The 26,196-nt window shown below is 52.2% G+C and overlaps 1 protein-coding gene across 1 annotated transcript in view; it reads left to right on the top strand.

Moving 5' to 3' along the window:
- The window catches only part of LOC115080845 (myosin-10-like), an 89,247-nt gene that overhangs the window by 24,973 nt on the left and 38,078 nt on the right, over positions 1-26,196 (top strand). The window contains 19 exon segments of the mRNA XM_029585288.1: positions 257-284; positions 1,213-1,315; positions 8,019-8,036; positions 9,208-9,300; positions 9,873-9,936; positions 10,469-10,567; positions 16,505-16,648; positions 17,168-17,263; positions 17,583-17,701; positions 18,559-18,711; positions 19,352-19,525; positions 20,713-20,886; positions 21,413-21,527; positions 23,500-23,693; positions 23,948-24,069; positions 24,450-24,519; positions 24,928-25,088; positions 25,579-25,687; positions 25,952-26,083. Coding sequence (XP_029441148.1) covers positions 257-284; positions 1,213-1,315; positions 8,019-8,036; positions 9,208-9,300; positions 9,873-9,936; positions 10,469-10,567; positions 16,505-16,648; positions 17,168-17,263; positions 17,583-17,701; positions 18,559-18,711; positions 19,352-19,525; positions 20,713-20,886; positions 21,413-21,527; positions 23,500-23,693; positions 23,948-24,069; positions 24,450-24,519; positions 24,928-25,088; positions 25,579-25,687; positions 25,952-26,083 — 2,168 coding nt within the window.

The raw sequence follows: 26,196 nt of genomic DNA, 5'->3' as shown, positions 1-26,196 counted from the left end.
CGTGCCAGGCCCTGCCTGCTTCTCGCCTTTATGGCTTCTTGGGCCGGTAATTTCACGCCGGTTGGTGGCCTTGAAAAGAACCGGGGCTTAGCGCTCGAATGATGTCCTTCCTTCACCGTTGATGTCCCCCGCCCGCTCCAGGAAGGAGTGGCGCTGGACCTGGTGCTCTGATCCCTCTCAAAGCTGACCTTCTACCATCTATTTAGCATGGCTCTGATTTCCTGTTTTTTTGTGTGTTTTTCTGTTCTTCCCTTAGATCGGGAGGACCAGTCCATCCTGTGCACGTAAGTACCTGAGGCGGCTCGCTGGCATCTGAGACCTGGACGTACGATGTGATAGCGGCAGGTCCTGCGCTCGTCCCCTTCTTTGACAGGACAACGAAACGGTCCGATAAAGCCCCCTGCCCTGCTTCTCCCTGGATGTGCGGGGACGCTCCCCGGCGGGACCCCACGGTTCCCTGAGTGTACAGGGGGAGTCCTGCCGGTTTCTACCCAGCTTGAGCTGTCTGGAGACCGTCCCGCCCCCTTCTGTCAGCCCCTGCCCATCCTGAGGACCTTTGCGTAGTCTGGTGAGAGCCACCAGCGAAGGGCCTGCTCTGTCACGAGGCCCCTTGCCAGGAGCAAATCTTAGCAAACTGAAGTTGCTGAACCCGGGGGCCCTAAGGTGTTGTTCTTGGCACGTGCCCAGTCTTCCTCTTACCTTCCCTAATACGACTTAGTGCAGCGTCGCTGATCACTTCGAACACGAGCTTGCGATGGCGGCCAGGCGCCGCCGGCCGAGTTTCACCGGGGACTTGGCAAGCCGCGAGATCTCCCCGAATCAACGAGAGAATTTCCTTTTCAATTGTGGGGGGTGGAGAAGGGGCGGAATGAGGCTCTGGGGGGGGCAGCCATGTTTAGAATGGGGGCCACAGGATGACCTGACAGGTACCGGCAGGATGTGATTTCTGTTTGCTGTGGGGGGGAGCTAGGGTGAAAGACGCTCCTGCACCCTCCTTGCCATTCCACAGTCTAATTCGATCCGGCTCTGGGGAGCTGAAGCAGGAGGTTGGGGAGCGGCTGCTGGAAAGTTCGACGCACCCTTACCTTGTTGATGTCCGGGGCAGCGTGGACGCTGGCCAAACCTGGCACCTTTTTTTTTTTTTTAAATGAATGATGTTCCCTAACCGATCTCTGCTTTTTTTGCGTTTTTTTTTTTTTTTTTTTTTTCCAGGGGCGAGTCGGGAGCCGGGAAGACGGAAAACACGAAGAAGGTGATCCAGTACCTGGCCCACGTGGCATCCTCTCACAAGGGGCGCAAGGAGCATGCCACGCCGGTGAGTGGCTGGGAGTGGGGGGGGCCTTACAGGATCGCAGACTTGTTCCTGTGACGTTTTTACGATTTTGATTCTCCAGGTGTGCAGCGCAGCCTTTTGCTGCTCTTAAGTCAGGGCTGCTGTTTGGGTTTTTGTTTTGTTTTTAACAGCGCTAGCAGAGAAAACTTATTAGGATTCCCCTTTCCCTATCTAAACCGTTCCTCACCAGAGGTGCTGCTGTTTTTGAAAGCACCATTTAAATGCCTTCCACCCATTTAAATAAGACTAAATCAATGGGAGGGGGGGAGGTGCTGCTGCTGTGCTGCTAGTCAGAGCCCCTCTCCCACTATACCCGATGAAGCACTCACCCTGATACACCTAAAGCATGAATACAGCACAGACAGCCGAAGAGCAGATCTCCAACAGAGCCCCATGCAGGTGTCACCCTGATACACCTAAAGCATGAATACAGCACAGACAGCCGAAGAGCAGATCTCATCAGAGCCCCATGCAGGTGTCACACTGATACACGTAAAGCATGAATACAGCACAGACAGCTGAAGAGCAGATTTCCATCAGAGCCTCATGCAGACATCACACTGATACACATAAAGCATGAATACAGCACAGACAGCTGAAGAGCAGATCTTCATCAGAGCCCCATGCAGGCGTCACACTGATACTCATAAAGCATGAATACAGCACAGACAGCTGAAGAGCAGATCTCCATCAGAGCCCCATGCAGGCGTCACACTGATACACGTAAAGCATGAATACAGCACAGACAGCTGAAGAGCAGATCTCCATCAGAGCCTCATGCAGACATCACACTGATACACATAAAGCATGAATACAGCACTGCCGAGGATCCTCTGTGCCCCTCCCAGGCTTTACCCCTCACCTCCCCACAGCTAAGGACCTCTGTGCCCGTTCCAGCCCCCAAATCCTAACTAACCGTGGCTTACTTTGTGTGCTTTTTTTGTTTGTTACTGCCAGCCGGAATCGCCCAAGTGTCTGAAAGAGCAGGCAAGTGGGTGCCTTGGTGCTCGTGCATGCGCTGGGGCTGAGTGACATCATTGCTGCCTTGAATTCATTTGGTTGCTCCGTGGCCCTTCCTCTCGAGACACTTTTTTTTTTTTTTTTTTCAAAAGGAAACCAAATCCCTTTCCTTTCCTTCCCTTACCCACACCCCTTTCCTTTTCAAAGCAGCCACCAGGAACGAAGAGAAAATAATACGAAGCGCCTCTTATGTGGATAATAAAACGTTCGTCCCTTGGGTGGCAGATGAGAGCCAATGCTTTAGAATTCAGTCACATGGCCCACCCCGTACATGGGTGGTGGTGGTTCACCTTTTTATGTCTCTTTAAATTCAAATTCCTTATTTTATGTTTCAGTATCGAGTTCACTTCTCTTCTGCTCTGCCACCACCAACATTCAGGGGACCCCATGGTCCCCCCACCTCTAGGGCACTAGGCAGTATTTGAGAAGTATCCATTAAACCTTTTCCACGGTTTAAAAATAAATGAAAATCTCTCCTCACAAATGGACACTCCTTTCTTTACCTTTAAAATTAAAAAAAAAAAAAAAAAAATTATATATATATATTTATTTATTTATATATATATATTCTTTTATATACCGACGAACGTTGGGAACATCTCATTGGTTCACAGTAAACAAAATGCAGCTAACGAGCTTTACAGAGAACAATATATATATATATATATAAATTTACAATTAAAAAACATAAAAAACTTATACTGTGTATATAAATTTACAGAGAAAGAGGTGTCTGCTAATAATTCTGTGGCCTGGCCTAGCCTTCAGTTTGTCCCCTAGCTTGTAGTTTTGAAGTCACAATTGCCGCAGGAAACCCATCTCGTGTATCCCGAACTTGGCAGCAATATTGGCTCCCCTGCTGGTCAGCTGCAATGCATCTTGGGAGCCATGAAAAAAGCAAGATGGCAGCCTTCCTGTTTCCCCTTTTTCCTAGCGTGTAGCCAGATGGACTCAGGACCAATGGGGCTGTGCTTCCCTGCCAGCAGATGGAGACGGAGTCAGATTTCAAAGCTGACGGCACCCTACGTACACCCCTGCAGTGACCTCAGCCCTTCAGTATTTCTCCGTCTCCAGCAGATGGTGGATGTACCTCTCCCTATGGGGATTGCTGTACTTTTTGGAAGGAGAAATTCTACATTTAAATTGGAGAAAACATTGAGCCCAGGTTGAGAATTCCTGAGGCAATTTCCAGGTCAAGATCACTTTGGACAAATGGGTACTAGAGGTCATACAAGAGGGATATGCGCTGGAATTCCCCAGCACTCCTCAGGACATATTCATGATGTCTCCTTGCCACTCCCAGCACAAGAAGCAGGCAGTGAAGACTACTTTTTTAAGGCTTCTCAGAATGAGGGCTATAATCCCGGTACCTGCGCCCCAGGAAAATACGTGGGGTTATTCCATCTATTTCAACATACCCAAGAAGGAAAGTTCCTTTCGCCTCATCCTGGATCTCAAGAGCATCAACGGACATCTACGAGTGAATTATTTCTGCATAGAAACCTACGCTCCGTGATAACGGCCTTACAATCGGGAGAGTTCTTAACCTCCTTGGACCTATCCGAGGCCTACCTACATATTCCAATCCGTCAAGAACACCATTTCCTATGCTTTGCGGTACTAGGTCGCGTTATCAGTTCCGGGCACTGCCCTTTGTCCAAGCCACCACCCCTAGAACATTTTCCAAGATTATGGTGGTTGTAGGCAGCAGCATTGAGAAAAGAGGGCATCCTGGTGCACCTGTACTTGGATAGCTGGTTGATCCGGGCCAAGTCCATGGAAGAGAGTTGCTGAGTGACCAACAAGGTGACCTCCTTGCATCAGGAACTCGGTTGTATCATAAACCTGGACAAAAGCAGCCTCAAGCCCCCTCAGTCCTTGGAATATCTGGGAGTCTGGTTCAAAAATCAAGCAGGGCAAGGTCTTCCTTCCGACCAAGCGGATAAGGAAGTTGATGTCCCAAGTGCATCAGTTGATGAGCACGATACTCCTGATGGTGTGGAGCTATCTCCAAGTTCTCGGTTTGATGGCGACAACCCTGGAAGTAGTACCGTGGGCGAGGGCACACATGCAACCACTTCAGCGCTCACTACTGTCATGTTGGAACCCACAGTCTCAAGACTATTTGATTCGCCTCTACTTACCGATGGCAGTATGCTCTCTGCTCCAGTGGTGGCTGCAGAAGCTCATCTGAGCAGGGGTGTACCCCTGTCCTCTCCAAACTGGCTGGTCCTCACAACAAATGCGAGCCTCTGTGGCTGGGGAGCTCACTGTCAGGAGCTGATGGCCCAGGGACCTTGGACCGAGGAAGATGCCCTCTGGAATATCAACCGCCTGGAAGCCCGGGCTGTCAGATTGGCATGTCTACAATTCAGCCACAGACTCCAAGATCATACGGTCCATGTAATGTCGGACAACGTAACGACGGTAGTCTACATCAACCGCTAGGGTGGAACCAAGAACCAGCAAGTGTCGCAGGCGATAGATCTCCTTATGTAATGGGCGAAAATACATCTACAGATGAGCTCAGCCTCCCACATTGCAGGAAAAGACAATGTCAGAGCAGACTTTCTAAGCAGGGAGAGTGGGCATTATCAGTCAAAGCCTTTCAACTGATAGTAGATTGCTGGGGTCTCCCATCCATTGACCTGCTGGCTGCATCTCACAATGCGAAGGTTCCCCGATTCTTCAGTCGCAGAAGAGATCAGTGGTCCCTGGGTATCGAAGCTCTCGTTCAGGTGTAGCCGGAAGATGAGCTGCTATTCGGCTTCCCTCCGTGGCTCCTGCTGGGCAGGGTCATTCACAGCATCGAGCACCACAAGGAGATTAGTTCTATTAGTGGATCCAGATTGGCCCAGACGTCCATGGTATGCGAACATGCGGAGACTCCTGGTGGAGACCCCCCCGTGCCTCCCACCGCACAGGGACCAGTCCTTCACGAGGATCTGACTCTATTCTCTCTTACGGTCTGGCCCTTGAGAGGGCTCTCCTGATGAAGCAAGGACATTCTGCAGCAGTAATTGCCACCTTACTCCACGCTTGAAGTTCTCTACGTCACTAGCGTGTGTGCGTGTCTGGAGAGTATTTGAGGCCTGGTGCGAGGAACACAGTGTTTCTCCCCCCCCCCCCCCCCCCCCCCCTCATGCAGTCAAAATCCCACTAATTCTGGGATTTTTGCAGGACAGCTTGAATAAAGGTTTGACTCTTAACTCCTTGATATATTAAGGAGTTAATATTAATATATTCCTTATATTAAGGAATTTAATCACATTGTACATTGTTGTCTTCTTGTTATGACCTCTTGTTGATTTCTTGTTGTTTAATCTATTTTCCCTACTGCCCTAGGTTAACCCCCTGCCCAGTTCGCCTACCTTGTTGAAATGTACTTCTAAACCTTTTGTTAATATGTGAACCGGTATGATGTCCCCACTAATACCGGTATATAAAAGTTTCTAAATAAATAAATAAATTGAAGGTCCAGGTAGCAGCTGTCTCTTGTTTCAGGGGCGAAGTGAACGGAACCCGCCTGTCTGCTCAGCCGAACGTGGCCTGTTTTCTGAAAGGGGTGAAGCACCTCTGGCCACCCATACGGTGGCCGGTTTTCTTGTAGAATTTTAATGTAGTATTGGAGTTTTTGGCAGGGCCCTCATTTCGGCCGCTGTGCAGTCTTTCCTTGCATTTATTAACCTTGAAAACGGTGTTCCTGGGGGCTCTATGCTCGGCCTGTCGCATCTCTGAACTGCAGGCATTGTTGTGTCGGGAACCGTTCCTCAGGATGACTCCAGGAGCGTTGCAGCTTTGTACCGTTCCATCCTTCTTACCCAAGGTAGTCTCGGAGTTTCATTTGAATCAGTCCATTTCATTGCCATCCCTAGATAAGCACAAGGATGCGGAAGAATATCACCTCCTCTGTCATTTGAATGTCTGGTGCGGTAACTGGAAGTTTCAGAACTGGTTCGAAAGACAGACCACCTGTTTGTCCTTCATGGTGGAAGGAAGCAGGGCGAACCAGCTTTGTGGGCTCACTGGATTAAGGAGGTGGTCACAGGAACCTATGTGGCGGCAGGAAAGCCATTACTCCTTCAGGTTAAAAGCTCATTCCACTAGGGTTCAGACGTCTCATGGGTGGAAGTTAGACTGCTGACTCCTGTCGATTTCTGCCGTGGTCCTCCTTTCACACCTTCTCCAGGTTCTGTCGCTTGGACTTACAGGCCTGGGAGGAAGCAGCCTTTGCAAGGGCGGTGTTAACCAGACCGCGGGCAGCCTCCCACCATGTTCGGGAGTAGCTCTTGTACATCCCATTTGGTCCTGAGCCCATCTGGCTACACGTTAGGAAATGGAGAAATTACCTACTTGATGATTTTGTTTTCCTTGGTGTGGACAGTTGGACTCAGCATCCTGCCCATGGCTGCCAAGGATTCACCTATGGAGTACAATTACGGTTATCCGTTTTTAATCAAGCTTTGTCGATAGTATGCCCACAGTGGCATTTGAAGAAAATACTGAAGGTTACCTCAGGGGTGTATGTAGGGTGCCTTCAGCTTTGAAATAGGACTTTGTCTCCATCTGCTGGCAGGGGAGTGTAAACCCATTGGTCCTGAGTCCATCTGTCTACACTAAGGAAATCAAAATTATCAGGTAAGTAATTTCCCCAGTCTTGTGGATTTTTAGATTAGTCTTTTCCAAGGACAAGTGGGACACCAGTCACACTAATGGGATTATGTCATCGACCGTGTTAGTCAGACCTGATCAATAGCTGAATGCTCTAGAACTTTCTAGCACGTGCGCCCTGGGTTGGTGTGAAGAGCCATTGCGTGCTTCTCACTCCTTCCCTCTGTCTCTTTCCATCCACCATGGCGAGCAGTTGGGTCTGATCATTCTCCCATTTCTCCTGAGTGTGACGATACACATTCCCGCAAGGGAATCTGCCCCTTTCGCCTCGATCCCAGATGCGAAAAGATTGTTTGCTCGTGATACGCATGAAGTTTGTCTATTCTGCCTCAGTCCTCACCATGATTCGGCAAACAATGTCACCGAGGGCCACAGTTGCTGTGTGTGCATCTTGGGAGCCATTGAGAAAAAGCAAGATGGCTGCCTTCCTTTCCCCCCCTCCCATCTTGTGGCTTTTTAGAGTTCCTTTTTATTTGTTTCGAACAAGATATCTAGAAAGGTCTCACCTTCCTCCCCATCCTTATACCTAAAATGGGGCACTGATTGAAAAAAATTGTTTATGCTATGAAGTTTTGGAGAATTTCCCTTACAAGAACTGAAAACAAAAACTGGCGGCAAAGTCCTGAGTGAGCCCCATTGCATGCAGGGAAATGAAGTTCCCCCCCCCCCCCTTGCGTTTTTTCATCGGAGATTCTCAGAACTACTTCTCCCTGCATGCAAGGGGAAGGGGGGTTGGGGGAGGGAATACCCCAGGACTGGATTAGTCTCTTGGGGTTGACCTTGGTATGAAGTGTATGGACCTAACAGAATCTACCCCAGGGCAGAGAATCCTCCCCTCATGTTTCTGGATCTCCCTTCCCTTTTGTTTTAAAATTGTCATTCATACCTCCCCCCCCTTGTTTTCATTTGTCCATTACCATTTTAATTTCATTTAAATCCTAACATTTTTCGTTCCATGCGTGTCTGCTGTGCTGTTTGCCGTATGTCATCACAGTCCTCCTCTCCTTCTTACGTGAGTAACTAGATGGCTATATTAATTTTGTTCATCTGTTTTATATTAATTTGTTTTGTATATGTTTCTGCATTTAGTCAATTCATATTAATTACGTCTGTACAAGTGGCAGCTACCTTCTGCACTCCTGCACCATTCCCTACAGCACCTCCTGCTGGGAGAGCCTGAGACTGCAGGAGCTGTGACTCCCCCACACCCAGCGCTCCTGCACCATTCCCTACAGCGCCTCCTGCTGGGTGAGGCTGGGACTGCAAGAGCTGTGACTCCCCCACACCCAGCGCTCCTGCACCATTCCCTACAGCGCCTCCTGCTGGGAGAGGCTGGGACTGCAGGAGCTGTGACTCCCCCACACCCAGCGCTCCTGCACCATTCCCTACAGCACCTCCTGCTGGGAGAGGCTGGGACTGCAGGAGCTGTGACTCCCCCACACCCAGTGCTCCTGCACCATTCCCTACAGCATCTCCTGCTGGGAGAGGCTGGGACTGCAGGAGCTGTGACTCCCCACACCCAGCGCTCCTGCACCATTCCCTACAGCACCTCCTGCTGGGAGAGGCTGGGACTGCAGGAGCTGTGACTCCCCACACCCAGCGCTCCTGCACCATTCCCTACAGCACCTCCTGCTGGGAGAGCCTGAGACTGCAGGAGCTGTGACTCCCCCACACCCAGCGCTCCTGCACCATTCCCTACAGCACCTCCTGCTGGGAGAGGCTGGGACTGCAGGAGCTGTGACTCCCCCCACACCCAGCGCTCCTGCACCATTCCCTACAGCGCCTCCTGCTGGGAGAGGCTGGGACTGCAGGAGCTGTGACTCCCCCACACCCAGTGCTCCTGCACCATTCCCTACAGCACCTCCTGCTGAGAGAGACTGGGACTGCAGGAGCTGTGACTCCCCCACACCCAGCGCTCCTGCACCATTCCCTACAGCGCCTCCTGCTGGGAGAGGCTGGGACTGCAGGAGCTGTGACTCCCCCACACCCAGCGCTCCTGCACCATTCCCTACAGCGCCTCCTGCTGGGAGAGACTGCAAATGGTTTTGCTCTATGCTTCTCCCATGAATGTGATAAATGCTTGGCTTCTCTTCCGTGGGTTGTCTAGATGGCGGGAAAATTGGGTTCCCTCTCCTTCGTCCTCCTATTTTCTGCTGTTCTTGACTTGTTCCTCCCGTTGACAGGGAGAACTGGAGCATCAGCTGCTGCAGGCCAACCCCATCTTGGAAGCCTTCGGTAACGCCAAGACGGTGAAGAATGACAACTCTTCCCGATTCGTAAGTGATGCCTTCGTCTTGTTGCACGACTTGACCCCCCCAGTTTTAACCCCAAGGTTGCCCATGCCTCTGGTGGACGCTGAGCCTGCCACGCCGGGGGCGTCCATGGTCCCCCATTGCGCTTGGGCCCTGATCGGCTTTTTCGTGTAGAAGTTTCCAGAGGCGGGCTTGAGAGGAATAAGATGCCTGACCTTCAGCACGCTCGAAAGTCACAAAGTGAGCGGCCGCCACCCCTACCTACCCCAACAGCGCAGCCAACGGGCGCGCGTCATCTGCTTCCTCCCCGAGGTTTTAAGGGTTCTAAAGGGGGGGAGGGGCTTTCGTAGAAGTACATCCCCTCTGTGTTACGGTCTCAGTGCGCGTCTTTGGGGAGCCTTGTCTGCCGCCGTCTGAGGGCGCTGCAGTCTCGTCTGGCGCGAGCCTGGCGTTTCCCGGCCAGAGGGAGGTGGGTGCTTGGGCTCCCTTCTTATTTTTTTTTTCAGCTCGAGGGATTTTGTTTGCCTGGTAGAAATGAATGTTAACTCTCGGCCACCCTCCCCCCCCCCCCACCTACTCTCGCCTTCTGTCTGTAGGGAAAATTTATCCGGATTAATTTCGATGCGGCGGGCTACATTGTTGGAGCGAACATCGAAACCTGTATCCTGCTGTGTTTGTGCATCTTGTTTGGAAGGGGGGGTGGGGGAGACTGTGGATGTTTGGGTGTGAGGGGCTTCCTTCTCCCATCTCGGGGAGGAGAGGGGAGGTGGCCAGTTGGGAGCATCACAAGAAATTGCTCTCCCCTTCCCCCAGGGGTGGACACAGCAGCTCCCGTCCTGGAGTTTACCTGCAGCACGTCTGGGAAGATGATGGCACAGATGTAATTGGGTGGGGTGGAGCGGGGGCACAAACCCAGGGCTTGTACGAAGGTGAGGCCCGAGGATGTGGCGAGAAGAGCTTTCTGGGGGGGGACCTGGAGAGAAGGCGCGTCCTCCCTGGCCCCTCACCACACGAGAACATGGCAGGAGCAATTCACCTGGCTCCGTGTGGGGGTGAAGGGTCGAGGATGGCCGGGCCGGGGAGATTGCTGTGGGGCGGCGAGGGATACCTGGAGCTGGACAGGAGAGGGCTGGGTTTATATGGGGCTTCCAGGTCCCGTTTGCGGTGCCTCCTCCTTGACCTGCTGGCTCAGATCTCCTGGAGAAGTCTCGGGCTATCCGTCAGGCGAAAGACGAGAGGACCTTCCACGTCTTCTACCAGCTGCTGGCGGGATCTGGAGAACACGTCAAAAGTACATCCCTCTACCCCCCTCCTCTTCCCTCCCACTGACTTCTCCCCCAGTCTTATCCTCCTCTTCCCTCCCACCGCTTCCTCTCTGGGGTAATTTTGAGCGGTAGTGGCTTGGAAACAGGAAAATGGGTTCTTACCTGCTAATTGTTGTTCCTGTAGGGCCACAGAGCAGTCCAGACTGCTGGGTTATGCCTCCCTTCTCTGGAGACAGAGAAAGTTTCACTGCCACATAACCTGAGGTGCCACCTGCAGTCCCTCAGTATTGATAAGTACCCAACCATGTCAATACCAATAAGGAAATAACCACACACACCCCCCCCCCCCCGAACAAGTAGAAGGAAGAGGAAAAAGTTAACAAGTAACCTTGTCCACACTAAAAATATGCAGGACTAAGAAAAACCTGTGTCAGTCTTCAGATTTCCTAGCGTAGATGAATGACAGTAATAATTACCTGCTGATTTTCATTCCTGTAGTACCACAGACCGAGAAATACAGGTCAATACTGCGGGACTGCAGGTGGCACACACCAGGTTATATGCCAGTCTCAGCAAAGCTTTCTCTGTCTCCATCTGCTGGCAGGGAGGCAAAACGCAGGAGTCTGGACTGATCTGTGGTGCTACAGGAACGAAAATTATCAGGTAAGAACCCATTTTTCTTTCCCTGTACGTACCCGGATCAGTCCAGACTCCTGGGATGTACCAAAACTTCCCTAACCTGGGTGGGACAGAGTCCCGCTCAAAGCACCCACTTACCAAAACCCATGGCCTCAGGGGCCTGGACAGCCAAACAATAATGCCCAGCGAAAGTGTGTAGTGACTTTCTCGTGGCCGCCTAGAATGAGTCCTCAAGCCCTCTGGGACTGGATGACCCTGACAGATATACGTGGCGCCAATGGCTTGCTTTAACCACCGCGCAGTCGTGGCGTTTGACGCCTTGTGAGCCTTCTTTGTACCACTCCACAGCACACAAAGGTGACCTGACAACCGGAAGCTGTTAAGTGACCTTAAGATACCGCAACAGTGCACGCTTGACATCCAAAAGCCTCAACGCTTTCTTTCGCTTGAGGCACCGTAGCTTCCACATTTTTGGGAAAGCCCGGGAGCTCCACTGTCTGACTTAAGTGGAACGACAATACCACCTTCGGTAGAGAGGCAAGAACTATCCACAAGGAGACCCCACCCCCTCGAGTCCGAAATTCAAAAAAGGATCTCTACATAAGGCTTCGCCACCAAGCAAACCACCTTCAAAGTGAGATCTTTTTTTAGTAGCCCTTCACATGCCTTTAAGGACCAAGTTAAGGCTTCAGGAGAGGCACAGCTTCTGAACCGGAGGGGGCAAATGTCCCGTTCCCCCCCCCCCCCCCCCCGGAGAAAACGCACGAAGAGAGCCTAACACCGCCACCTGAACTCTGAGAGAGATAAAGGTCAAACCTTTCACCAACCCTCTTTGCAGAAAGGACAGAATATGTGACACGGACGATCGGTTAGGATCTGCCCCCCCTGCTCTGCGCACCAAGCCTCAAAAACTCTGCAGACCCTCACATCCGCCAAGCAGGTGGAAGCCTTTCTAGCTTGCAACAGAGTAGAAATAACGTCCTCGGAATATCCTTTCTCCCTTAAGCGCTGCCTCTCAAAAGCCAAGCCATGAGACAGAAGCGATCTGCCTGGTCCGAAAATATGGGGCCTTGATGCAGAAGCTTTGACAGATGCACGAGCATCCACCGCTAGGTTGATCAGATCACAAACCACAGCCGCCTCTGCCACTCTTGCGCTACCGGAATCACGTCGCCCGGATGGATCTCTGTCCGCCGCGAGATTTTGCCCACCAGCGGCCACGGCGGGAACACATACAGAAGAGGCATCGACCCCCCCCTTCTGCTCCTCATTCCATTCTTCGACTGAAGAACCATGGGGCCTTGGCATTTCTGTAAGTTGTCATTAGATCCATGTGTGGCCTGCCCCATCTGCGACTGATAAGCCGCATTGCTTCCTCTGCCAGCTCCCGTTCTCCGGGATCCGGCTGTTGCCGACTGAGAAAATCTGCTTGTACGTTTTCCATGCCGGCGATTGTGAGAGGCCACTAACATTGCCAGATGTTGTTTTGCCCAGCTGATTAGGTCCTAGGCTTCCACCGCCTGACTCTTGGTGCCACCCTGTCGGCTGATGTAAGCCACCGTCGTCGCATTGTCTGACAAGATCCTTACTGGCTTCCCCCGCAACCGAGGTAGAAAAAGCCCACAGTGCCAGCTGCACCACTCTAGTCTCCAGTTGGTTGATGGACCACAATGCCTCCTCCGCAGACCACTGAGCTTGGACAGACTGATACTGACACACCGCTCCCCGCCCAGAGAGACTGGCATTGGTGGTAACAACATCCAGTCCGGCACTTCCAAGTCCACTCGCCCGCCTCAACTGGTGCCGACCAAGCCATCGCGAGAGACTGGACCTAGCTAACTGCGTAAGTGGTAGTGAGAGCTGAAACCTCTCCGACAACGGATTCCAACGGGACAGGAGCGCCAACTGCAGGGTCTGCATATGAGCCAAACACCCAAGGAACCAGCTCCGAGGTGGAAGCTGTGGAACCGAGAACCTACAAGTAATCCCAGACCCTGGGCACCTGCTTCTCCAACAATCCCGCCAACTTGCGCCTGCAATTTTGAAATGCGCTTTTTGGTGAGAAAAACCTTCCCCACCCTTGTATCGAAACGCGCTCCCAGAAATTCCAAGTTCTGTGTAGGGGAAAGATGGCTCTTGGGCAGATTGACTATCCGCTCCAGAAATCTCAGGCGCTGGAAGCCCAAATCCTGACGGCAAAGGACCTCTGACTTTGCCCAAATCAGCCAGTTGTCCAGATAGGGGTGCACCAAGAAGCCTTCCCTTCAGAGGCCCGCTGTCACCATGACCATCACTTTGCTGAAAGTCCTGGGAGCTGTCACCAGACCAGACAGGAGGGCACAAAACTGAAAAATGCCTTCCCAGGACCATGAATCTTAGAAATCTTTGATCGGGCCCTATTCCTGTATGCATATACGCCTCAGTTAGATCCAGGGATGCTAGAAACTCCCCCTTGTGCACCGCCACTATCACAGAATGCAAGGCCTCCATCTGAAAATGAGGCACTTTAGTTTAGTTTAGTTTATTAGGTTTTTATATACCGACACATCGGACAAGCCTTCACATCGGTTTGAGAGCCCTTTAACCTTCAAGTCAATAACTGGGTGGAATGTTCCCTCTTGGGACGATGAAATAAATGGAATAGCGGCCTTTCCTCCAGGGGGACCGGAACAATGGCCCTGAGCATCTGAAGACGACTGACGGTTTGCTGAACCACCAGCCTTTTTCCCTCGTAAGCGCATGGGGAGACCATGAATGAGTCTCTTTAGCAGATGAGCAAATTCTAAAGTGTAACCTTGCCTTATCACGTTTAAAACCCACGGGTCCAACATGACCTTGGTCCACTCCTCATAAAAGTCAACCGACCTCCTATAGCTGGAACCAAGGAGTGGACCGGCCTCACTTCATTGGGTTGATTTGGCTGCACCACCGCCCTGGCTAGAGCCATCTCTGTTCCGCCGTCGCCCACGAAAGGACTGGTTCCAGGACGCTTGCCTCCCCAAGGACTGTCTCTGGACACCACTTGCAGCCCTGCTAGGATGAAAACGCTTATTGCCTCTGAAACAAGAGCGCGAAGGAAAAGATCCTTTCCCTTTCGTTTTATCCTCAGGCAGCTTCTGACCCTTATTGTCCCTCAGGTGTTTAATCAACTTCTCCAAGTCCTGACCAAAGAGCAGCTTCCCTCAAACGGCAACTGAGGCTTGGATAACACATCCGCTGAGCAGTTCCTCAACCAGAGGAGTCTCCTGGCTGATACTGCCGACATCGTTCAGGAAGAAGTCCTAATGAGGTCATATAACGCATCAGCTCCATAGACCACCACAGCCTCCAGCCGCTCTGCCTGCTTGCTTCTAAGTCGGACATGGACTTGTCCACCTGCAACTGCTGCACACTGCAGCCCGAATGCAGAGGGCAGACACCTACCCTGAAGGTCTTTTAGAGCAGCAGTACCTGCCACCGGAGTTGTCGTTTCCTTCGTGACCGCCAAAACCGAGGCATCCGCCTTCGGGATCTTCAGGAGCTCAAGTGTGTCTTCAGGATATAATTTGTCCATTGCTCTGCTAACTTTCAAGCCAGTCTCGGGAGTATCCCACTCCCTAAAAACTAACTTTTTGACCGACTTATGGAAAGGAAAAGCTTTTGCTGGATCCTGTAGGCCATCCATGACTGGGCCTACCTCTTCATGATCTGACTCCTCTCGCAAAGTCTTTATTCCAAATTCCTCCAAATCCTGGGGAATCAGGGGACTCCACTCCTCTCTCTGTGGAACAGCGGAACCACCTTCGGATCATCCCCTTCCACAGCCAGGGCATTCCCTAAGGCCTCCAAGGTCCCAGTCCACCAGAGCCTGATCTGCGTCCTGGGGATCTTGAGCCTGTGGATCACCATCCGCTGAAACCTCAGAGCAGTTATCCACCTCACTCGCTGGTATGGGTTTCTGCAGGACTCGCCGAACCCTCATAGTCCCCGCCGCTCGAGAGGGCCTGGACCCCTTCCTCGGCTGTGGACCTACTGACTCTCCTTGCTTGCCCTTGTGCCGCCCCGTGGCCTTTTTGGCCATATAAGCCCTGTGAAGCAATAGGACAGAGTCCGAAGAAAAAATAGAGGAATCATCTGAAGCCTCCCCCAGGCTTGTTGTCAGTGACTGCAACCCCTGAGCCTTCTGGACTCCCTCAGAGTTCCTATTAGCTGGGGATAGTGGAGGAGGGAAATCCCCCTCTCCCCACAAAGCAGTCGCGGAGGACAAAATGGCCGCCATTCCCGCGCTGAACGGGAAGGGGTCCCCTACCTCCACCAACACTCCAGCGAGTCTCCCAGGCTCACCTACTTCTCCAATGCAGATTGTGACCGTTCCCGCGCTGCCCCCACCTCCGGAGAGGCAGCGGAAACAAAGATCGCCCTGGGAAAGTCTTGCACGCGCATCACCGCACGGCATGATGTCAGGGTACCGGGGCCGCAATTACAGTCAGGTGCCCGAGAAACAGAGTAAAGAGAAGCCGTTTGCAACTCTTCTCGAGACACATAGCCCCACAGCCGACTAAAAGAAAGGAGCACTGAGAAACTTTTCTTTCTTTTTTTTTTTTTTAAATAAACTTTACTGGACATAGACTGCAGGTTTTGCACCTCTACCATCTGCTGGAGACAGAAATACTGAAGGACTGCAGGTGGCGCACTGGGCTATGTATCAGTGTCAGTAAAACGTTCTCTGTCTCCATCTGCTGGCAGGGAGGCAAAACCCAGGAGTCTGGTCTGATCTGTGGTACTTACAGGGAAAGGGAAGACAGACTCTGGCTGTTCCTTGGGTGCACTTTATTTACAGTGAAAAAGTCAACTCCTAACAGCACAGCTCAGCTTCCGGTAATGCACAGGCCTTACACACAACAGGTATGCCTGCTCCCCTGGGCTTCTTTGACAGCTTCCTGGCCCTGAGTTCTTAGTTTGGAGAGGGGCTCCTCCCTTCACCCAGGATTCCCTGCATGTCTGAAGCTTAAGGAGGACCGGGTGAGACAGCTGGGCCCGGTCCTTTAAGGTGGTCTGAGGGAGTTTTCTATAGACTCCCTCACACTCTCCCTGCCCCAACCTGATCCTCTTCTTCCCTTCCACCACTTTCTCCAAGCTCAAACTCCTCTTCCTCTCCCAGCTCAACACTGTTTTCTCCTCACCTTGTGCCTCCTATTCTTCCTGCCCTTCCCACTGCCGCCTCCATCCTCTCCAGCACTAAGCTCGCAATCCTCCTCTCTCCTCTGCCGGTCCTTGTTGACACTGAACTGGCTGTGAGGGAGGGGACACTCAGTGACAGCCTTGGCTTGTGTTTTGCCTTCCAGCCGATCTGCTCCTGGAGTCCTTTGACCAGTACCGCTTCCTGTCCAACAAATACCTCCCCATCCCAGGGCAGCAAGACCGGGAGATCTTCCAAGAGACTCTGGAATCCATGAACATCATGGGCTTCTCCCACGACGAGATTATGTGTGAGTCCCAGCTGGAGACGGGGGCCGGCGTAGATTCTGTCATGGGCCCCAGGGGGCGGGGTTTGGATGCCATGGGTAGGGAAACCTGATTGGTGTTTGGCAATGAACGGGGGGGGGGGGAGCTGCGCCGGGCTGACGAAAGGCTTCGAGGGCGACGGTGCGCTCCCGGGTTTCCGAGGGTGCCCCTCTGGGCATCCAGGGGCCTCGAAATCTCAAGCGCTCCTGTGAACAAAGTTATTGCAGCCCAGGCGAGGATGCGAGTTTCTCGGGGGGGTCCGTACGGCTGCTCGGTCTCTGCGCCAGGTTCATCTCGTTCATCGACTAGGGGAGGCCTACTTGATGATGGAGGAAGCACATCCAAAACAGAAGTTCTGTGGGTCGATGGTTGTCATTGAAACCATGGGCTTTTTGCTCTGCTGGGATAAGTTCTCCAGGAGACTGAGTCCCCCTCACCCCCAGGTTGTCCCCAGTGATCGTTCAGATTCTCCAAGTAACACCTTTCCATCTCCGCCTCCCCAGGCATGCTGCGAATGGTGTCGGCCGTCCTTCAGTTCGGGAACATCGTCTTTCGAAAGGAGAGGAACACGGACCAGGCTTCCATGCCGGATAACACAGGTAGGTGGGGGAGGGAGGGGGGAGGTCTCTGGTCCGGAGCCAGTTAATGTTCCCGGTGCTGCTCCCGTTGATGTCCATTCTGGAAGCATCTTGCACATTGAAGTCTGGGCTTCTTCCCACTGTTTGTTCCAAAGCTCCTGGCATACTCTGGGCTTCTCGCTGTTGCCGAGATGTTCCAAAGCTGGTGGGCATGGGGGAGATGGGAGATGTGGCGCCCCCCACCCCCCCCCACACCATCACTACCATTGAACCTCTTCCCAGCTTCTTGCCAGGGTAACAACTTATATTTGGGGGCATTCTCTCTTTTTATCCTCTGCAGCTGCCCAGAAGCTCTGCCATCTGCTGGGCTTGAACGTCACCGAGTTCTCTCGTGCCATCCTCATGCCAAGGATCAAAGTGGGGAGGGACTACGTGCAAAAGGCACAGACCAAGGAGCAGGTGAGGATGAGGGAGGGGCACCAGGAATTGAGTGACCTCTCTTGACACGCACACACACACTCACTCTCTCCCCCCTCTCCCTCACACGCACACACACACTCACTCTCTCCCCCCTCTCCCTCACACGCACACACACACTCACTCTCTCCCCCCTCTCCCTCACACACACTCACTCTCTTTCTCCCCCCTCTCCCTCACACACACACACACACGCTCTCTTCCCCCCTCTCCCTCACACACACTCACTCTCTCTCCCCCCTCTCCCTCACACACACTCACTCTCTCTCCCCCCTCTCCCTCACACACACACACTCTCACTCTCTTCCCCCCTTTCCCACACTCACTCTCTCTCCCCCTCTCCCTCACACACACACTCACTCTCTCCCCCCCTCTCCCTCACACACACACACTCTCACTCTCTTCCCCCCTTTCCCACACTCACTCTCTCCCCCCCTCTCCCTCACACACACACTCACTCTCTCCCCCCCTCTCCCTCACACACACTAGGCCCTACCAATCCAAAAAGCTAGGGAGTGAGGCATAAAGAAAGATGGTGAAGGCGAAAGAGACAGGGTTTGCTGTCTTGGCAACAAGAGAAGCTGGCGAGGGTTGAATACAAGGAAGTCAAGTGAAAGTCACACAGGAACAGAAATAGATTTGGGAGCCAGGGTGGGGATGGGGCATTCACAGCTCTGTACTGCTCAGGGTAGGCTTAGGGGTTGTATCCTAAACTGCTGCAGGGCTGTGCTCTAGGCTTATGGTGTCCTAATGACCCCTTGCTCATGCCTTATCTTGGATCCAACACTTTTTTTGGTTCACTGACACCAAGTTCTCATCCCCTTCTCTTTCCCTTGCAGGCAGACTTTGCGGTGGAGGCCCTGGCAAAGGCGCTGTATGAGCGCCTCTTCCGCTGGCTGGTGCATCGCATTAACAGGGCCCTGGACAGGACCAAGCGGCAGGGCGCCTCCTTCATCGGCATCCTGGACATCGCTGGCTTCGAGATCTTCGAGGTAGGAGGCCAGAAGGAGGCTGGGAATAGTCCCAGAAGGTGTGACGCCGCCTCCTGCCAACAAGGGGTGTCTCTCTGGGTGTGGTCACTGGTTTGGTGTACGTAGCCATGAAGGCCAAAATGGGCCACAAGACCAGCAATGGAATACATTAACCAGCAGGAGGTGATGGAAGAATGCAGCTTTGGAAACCTTAGATTTTTATTTTGTTTTTCTTCTCTCTCTCTCTTTCTCCTCAACTTTCCTTTTGATTCCATCTTGCCTCACTCGCTATTTCCACTTTTTCTCACTTTTCTCGCATTCTCTTACCTTGCTCGCTCTTTTCCTTTTTTACTCTGTTCTCTTGTCTTGCTCCCTCTTTCCTCGCTTGCTCTTTTCTCTCGTTCTCTTGTCTTGCTCTCTTTACACTTTCTCTCCCTCCTTTTCCTTGCTTGCTATTTCCACTTTCTCTCTCTCTCTCTCTCTTCCTTTCTTGCTCTGTTCTTACCTTGCTCGCTCTTTTCCTTTTTTACTCTGTTCTCTTGTCTTGCTCCCTCTTTCCTCGCTTGCTCTTCTCTCTCGTTGCCTTGCTCTCTTTCCACTTTTTCTCCCTCCTTATTTTTTTTCCCCTCTCTCGTCCTCTTCTTTTCCCTTCTGCCCACAGCTGAACTCGTTCGAGCAGCTGTGCATTAACTACACCAACGAGAAGCTGCAGCAGCTCTTCAACCACACCATGTTCATCTTGGAGCAGGAGGAGTACCAGCGCGAGGGCATCGAGTGGAACTTCATCGACTTTGGCCTGGACCTGCAGCCCTGCATTGACCTGATTGAGAGGCCGGTGAGCTGGGGAAGGCGGGGGCCTGTGGAATCGCCCAACCATGAAAAGGGACCTCAAGGTCTCCCAGAATGGAAGCATAAGAAGGATGGAGGCAGGACGGGACCTCAAGGGGGTCACCTAGACTCAGGGAAAATAGGACTGCAAGCGAGCTCAAGAAAAAGTCTAGAATCATAGAAGACGAGGTTGAAAAAGACATCGGGGGGGTCAAGTAGAATCAAGAGAAAGATGGGGCTGGCATCTAGAACCATAAAAAGAGATGGAGGGGTCTTCAGGGAAAAATAACCCATGCTATAGTTACACAATGTTGGGTTCCATATTAGGTGCTACAACCCAAGAAAGAGATCTAGGCTTCATAGTGGATAACACATTGAAATCGTCGGTTCAGTGTGCTGCAGCAGTCAAAAAAGCAAACAGAATGTTGGGAATTATTAGAAAGGGAATGGTGAATAAAATGGAAAATGTCATAATGCCTCTGTATCACTCCATGGTGAGACCGCACCTTGAATACTGTGTACAATTCTGGTCGCCGCATCTCAAAAAAGATATAATTGCGATAGAGAAGGTACAGAGAAGGGCGACCAAAATGATAAGGGGAATGGAACAGCTCCCCTATGAGGAAAGGCTGAAGAGGTTAGGACTTTTCAGCTTGGAGAAGAGACAGCTGAGGGGGGATATGATAGAGGTGTTTAAAATCATGAGAGGTCTAGAACGGGTAGATGTGAATTGGTTATTTACTCTTTCGGATAGTAGAAAGACTAGGGGACACTCCATGAAGTTAGCATGGGGCACATTTAAAACTAATCGGAGAAAGTTCTTTTTCACTCAACGCACAATTAAACTCTGGAATTTGTTGCCAGAGGATGTGGTTAGTGCAGTTAGTACAGCTGGGTTTAAAAAAGGATTGGATAAGTTCTTGGAGGAGAAGTCCATTACCTGCTATTAAGTTCACTTAGAGAATAGCCACTTCCATTAGCAATGGTAACATGGAATAGACTTAGTTTTTGGGTACTTGCCAGGTTCTTGTGGCCTGGATTGGCCACTGTTGGAAACAGGACGCTGGGCTTGATGGACCCTTGGTCTGACCCAGCCCGGCATGTTCTTATGTAGGTTTAGATTTTATTTTTTTTTGTTAATTTAGAGCCATTCTGTCTCTGTCCCACATTCTCCTCTTGTGTTTTGTGCCTCAGGCAAATCCTCCTGGGGTCCTGGCTCTGCTGGACGAAGAGTGCTGGTTTCCCAAAGCCACCGACAAAAGCTTCGTGGAGAAGGTGGCTCAGGAGCAGGGGACGCACCCCAAGTTCCAGAAGCCCCGGCAGCTGCGGGACAAGGCGGATTTCTGCATCATGCACTACGCTGGCAAGGTGAGTGACAGACAGGGGGTGGGAGGACAGGGAGAGAGGAGGAGGGAGAATGGGAGATGTGATGGGAGGGAGGGAATGTGAAGAAAAAGGAAGCAAGGTCCAGGCAAGAGCTGTGTGTGAGGGAGGGAGAGCAGTTTTAGGAGATGAGAGAGGAAGGAACAGAAACAGAGCCAGAGTAGGCTTATTAACTGGCCTCCTTCTATAGGACCTGGTTGTCTGGTTCTGGTTTTATGTTCCCTTGCAGGCTGTGGCTTGTACTCCTGATGTACTTAAGAAAAGCACAAGGCCCCCTATAATCCCACACATGCCCCTGGGGCAAAACCAGAGCAATGGTGCATCCTGGAAACCCTTGGGTTAAAGGGAAAAATAAAAAAAAATCAAAGCTAAGAATGGATGTTTGTGATGGAGGAGGGGGTTTGCTTAGGGAGCTTATGGCAGTAAGAGAAAGAAGTCTGAGAGTTTTCATGAATGGATCCTTTGCCTTTTGGTGCTTGACGCATTCTCGACGCCCATTCGTTTCACCCAGGTGGATTACAAGGCCGACGAGTGGCTGATGAAGAACATGGACCCGCTGAACGACAACGTGGCCACCCTGCTGCACCAGAGTACTGACAAGTTCACTGCTGAGTTGTGGAAAGACGGTGAGGAGCTAGGCCCGGAAACCTTTCCCCAGCCCACCTCCCACTCCCACACAGAGGCTGCCCAAGGGGAGAGCCTGCTTCTGACTGGGTCTAGCCTCAACACATGCTGACCTCATGAATATTCACAAGAGTGGAGGCAACCCTGATTTAAAGCAGTCAATTAAGGGCCACGTCAGGCTATCAGCCTCCAGTCCTCTTGGAAGCCATGGATCTCCTCTTTCAGCCCATCACCCCAATCCCCGGGGGTCTGTTGAGCTCTGTATGGGATTTTTCTTTTCCGTCTTTGTGCACAGACTTGTAAGTTGAAAGCAAGCCCCCAGGGACAGGCTACATCACTCCTTAGTTCTCCTGTCGCCGCCTCATGATGGGGTGAGGGAGAGAAGTAAAACTACAAATCCCAGGATGCTTAGGCACTGCAAATGCTTCCCCGATATGAGACTCCCCCATCCCCTTGCCTCAGGTGATCTTACTGAACTCTTTGCAGCCTTTGAACCCTTTCCATGAACCCAACCCAAGGATGATGTTGGCGCATGAACTTCTGAGACCCGCCCACAGGTCCCTTCTCTAGATGCAGCCAGGTGTGGTCACAAAAGGTCATGTACAGTACCTTCATGCAATTCTTGGGGTGTTTCTAGAACAAGTATCACAACCTACAAGGACTCATTTTCCGAGAGCCAGTGTGGGTTTCCGTTGATGACTTTGAGTGAATGCTTGGTTCTGGGCGTCTTCTCTTTTTTTGTCCAGTCTTATCCTGTCATGTTGTCTGTATGTTTGTGTTACTAACTGGTTGGGTGTTTTCTATCTTCTCCTTCCTTCTGGCCTCTTTCCATCTTTCTCCATCTTCTTCCTTGTCCCCCTCTCCCCAAACACTTTCCACCTACTTAACACTCTCTCTTCTGGACAATATCTCAAAACTAATCTCTAACTCTTCATTCCTCTGGCTCTTGTTCCACGACTCTCCCTCTCTCTTGGGCTTCATGCTCCCTTCCTCCCTCCGTCTCCTCCTCCTTCTTTCTCCAGAGATCCAGAATATTCAGAAGGTATATTTCTATGACACCTACGCCGTGCTGCCCCAGGGTCCAGGTGAAAGTATGTGGCTTCTCCCTCTGTCCGCTTAGCGTTCCCCATTCTCTGCTTTGTAGATTGTCAGGCCACAGCTGGCTCGCACCCACTGTCCTTTGCTGTTCCTGTGCCTCTTTCTCCCTCTTCATGGCCGAGATGTGTTTTGACATCTTCATGCTCTCTTGTCTGTCCCATTCGCTGCTGTGTTTCGCTTCGTCCATGCCTCCTTCACCATCGCCAGTTCTTCAAAAGCTGCCTTGCTTGATGGGTGGGGGTGGTGGGGAAGAGGGCATTCCCAGCCGTCGCTCAACAGCGACATCCATTGGAAGCAAACAGATGTGGAGCCAGAGGGAGCTGTGGTCCCTTGTGAAGGGGCTGTGATGGCCAGGCAAGACAGAAGGGCCTTTTAAAGACCATAAGAGGGCGAACCCCCAGGTAGTTGTGAATGAAGGCTCCAGATACCGTAGGGAGCAGTTCCAAGGATCAGAAGAAAACTGCAAAAAATACCCAAGTGCTTCAGTATGGAAGCCACATTGGGCCTGTTGGTGTTCTTATCTCAGAGGGTGTGGTGAGAACTGGATGGTTTCTCAGAAACATGGAAGAGTATCAAGGAAATGGCCCCTGGCTCTTTTGGGCCTTGGCAATTCCTTGTGAGATAATCGCAGGGGAGGAGGGAATGAGATGTGAGAAAACCGTCGTCGTCTATTGAGAGATTGTGATGGTGACCAGAGGTGGAGGACTGAAGCTTCTCCCTACAGAAGGCGCTGGAGGGAATAGGTGTAAGCGCACTGGGTGTGGGGTGGTTTTTAACCCAGACGTTTCCTGGAAATACATGGATAGTAATTGGTTGGGGTGGAGGTGAGGGCAATTTTTGGCCATCCCCATGACCTGCTCCCTTCCCTCCTTGCAGTGGATCGCATCGTGGGCCTGGACCAGGTGAGCGCCATGGCCGACATGTCCTTTGGCTCCTCATACAAGACGAAGAAAGGAATGTTCCGGACGGTTGGGCAGCTGTACAAGGAGTCTCTGTCCAAGCTGATGTCAACCTTGAGGAACACCAACCCTAACTTTGTCCGCTGCATCATCCCCAATCATGAGAAAAAAGTGAGTGCCTTGGCAATGCCCTCCTGCTTCACCCATTTGTTGGTCAGCAGGACCCATGAGCTGAGACAAAATGGCCGTGCCCAGCAGCAATACCATCCTCAGTCAGGGTGGGATTTCTGGACAACAACTTGGCTGTCTCCCGCCAATTGCCACACCATTGCCCCTTCCCTCCCCCCATTTCCCCATCTCTGGGTGATCATCGCGCATCCTAGGATCCCACCATCTGCTTGAATGCCGTGTGTTTTGCCTTGTAGGCCGGGAAACTGGAGCCACACTTGGTCCTGGACCAGTTGCGCTGTAATGGCGTCCTGGAGGGCATCCGGATCTGTCGCCAAGGTTTCCCCAACCGCATCATCTTCCAGGAGTTCAGACAGAGGTAACAGCACATAATGCCTGGGCCATAGAGGAACGCAGAGAGGGGAGGGTGTTGGCTATCTTTTCTCTGTCTTGCTTTCTCTCCTTCCCTGGTCTCTCCAACTCTCTCTCCATGGCAGAGCTGGGATTAGAACTCATGAGTTAGTAGAGCTTCTGGTTTGATACATTAGTGCTTTGACAATGAGGCCTCACCACCTCTGTCAGCTGGTGTGTTGGAACAAGGTCTAGATAATTTTTTTTTTTTGGCTGTGGTTGCTGGATTTCTGAACGAGTTTGCGATTCCCTGTATGTACCAGGCTCCGTCCGGGGCAGGGAAGGGACCTGATTATAGAGCCCTGTCTCACCCCCGCTAATCATTCCTTTCTCTGCTTCCTGTGACAGGTATGAAATTCTGACCCCCAACGCCATTCCCAAAGGGTTTATGGACGGGAAGCAGGCCTGCGCATTGATGGTAAGGTGACGGAGTCGGGATGCTGGGGTGACGAGAGGGCCCGCGTCCGGCTGTCTGAACGCTGCGGGGAAAGTGCACAGGGGGGGCTCCTCTGTTCTTAAAACCCTGGCGCAGCCCCGGTCTGTATAATCGTAACTGGGCAATGAGCCCCGTGTGGCGATTAACTAATACCTTGGCCATGGGTGGTAAAGCAAAATCAAACACCAGAGCCTCGTCAAACGTGCTCCAATGCGATTAATATTCTGGCTAACCGGTTGGACTTTAGACAGCGAGCTGGTTCGACGTTGGGGGGTGCATTCGTCTTTTTGGGAAATGCCCAGAGGTGGAGGGACAGGGAAGTTGCATTTTGTTTTTTTAATACCCCTCTCCCACCACCACACACACACAAACGTGCACTCTTCCCTACAGATCAAAGCACTGGAGCTGAACCCTAACCTGTACCGGATCGGGCAGAGTAAGATTTTCTTCCGAGCTGGGGTGTTGGCCCATCTGGAGGAGGAGCGGGACCTGAAGATCACAGATATCATCATCCTGTTCCAGGCAGCGGCCCGTGGCTACCTCGCCAGGAGGTACCTGCATCCCAAAGAGTGATGTAATCTTTGCCCTAGGGGGAGCAGCAAAAAAGTAACTTAGAAGCAATGACTGGTCCCATCTAGAACATCTGGGGGGGCCGCGTGGCCTGCTGTCCCGTTAGCCTCTCCTCTCAGCAAGTTTCTCCTGCTCTGGGCTTTTTATGTTCAGTGTAGCCAGCCCTGTAGCCATGGGCTGATTGCCTGGGCTCCTGTTCCAATGGGGCCTTTCTCTTCTGCAGAATCCAGTGGGGTCGAGGGCTAAGGAATCGGGGGGGGGGGGGGGGGGGGGGGGGGGGGGGGCTCCAGCCGGATCTCCTGGGGGCATGGGAGTTGGGTGATCGGTGTTACGGGAGCGATGTCCCACTGCTTGTGCGCCTCCTTGGAAGCGCCAAACTGAGACCCTTGGTTTTACAAGTCCTGCTGAGGTCTGCTCTGACCTCCGGCTCCCTTCCCCTCTTACTCTCTCTTTTCCAATCTTGCCCATCAGGGCGTTTGTGAAGAGGCAGCAACAGATGAGTGCCCTGAAGGTGATGCAGCGGAACTGTGCGGCCTACCTCAAGCTCAGGCACTGGCAGTGGTGGAGGCTCTTCACCAAGGTGAGTCAGGAAGGGCAGGTGAAACCGGGAAGGTCCCTTCACCTTGCTCAATTGCCTGCTCCGTCCCGGTGGCAGATGGCTGTAGACACATCCAGTGGTGTAAGGGGGGGGGGGGGGGGGGTGGAATCTGCTATCCAAACCACGAGTTGGTGGTGTTGCCTAATGACCAGAGCCTTGGGTTTCCACCACTTCAGCAATCGGTGTTGGTGCAATAATGAGCTTGTTCTCCCCCCTCCCCCCCCCCCCCCAACCCTGCTCCTGCAGGTGAAGCCGCTGTTGCAGGTGACACGGCAGGATGAGGTGATGCAGGCAAAGGTTTCGGAGCTGCAGAAGGTGAAGGACAACCACTTGAAGACCGAGATGGACCTGAAGGAAATGCAGAACAAATACCAGCAGGTGAGGGGGAAATGGATGGGAATCTGGCCGAGATATGGGAGCCAGCGACCGGAGCATGCGGGAGAGGGTGGGCAAGGGGGGGGATTACCCTAGGGATGGCTTGACTTCTCTTC

Source organism: Rhinatrema bivittatum, chromosome 19, assembly GCF_901001135.1.
Source record: "Rhinatrema bivittatum chromosome 19, aRhiBiv1.1, whole genome shotgun sequence".
In the NCBI taxonomy this organism is placed as follows: Eukaryota; Metazoa; Chordata; class Amphibia; order Gymnophiona; family Rhinatrematidae; genus Rhinatrema; species Rhinatrema bivittatum.
The sequence above is the reverse complement of the archived record's forward strand: the minus strand, read 5'-3'. Positions and strand labels throughout refer to the sequence as shown.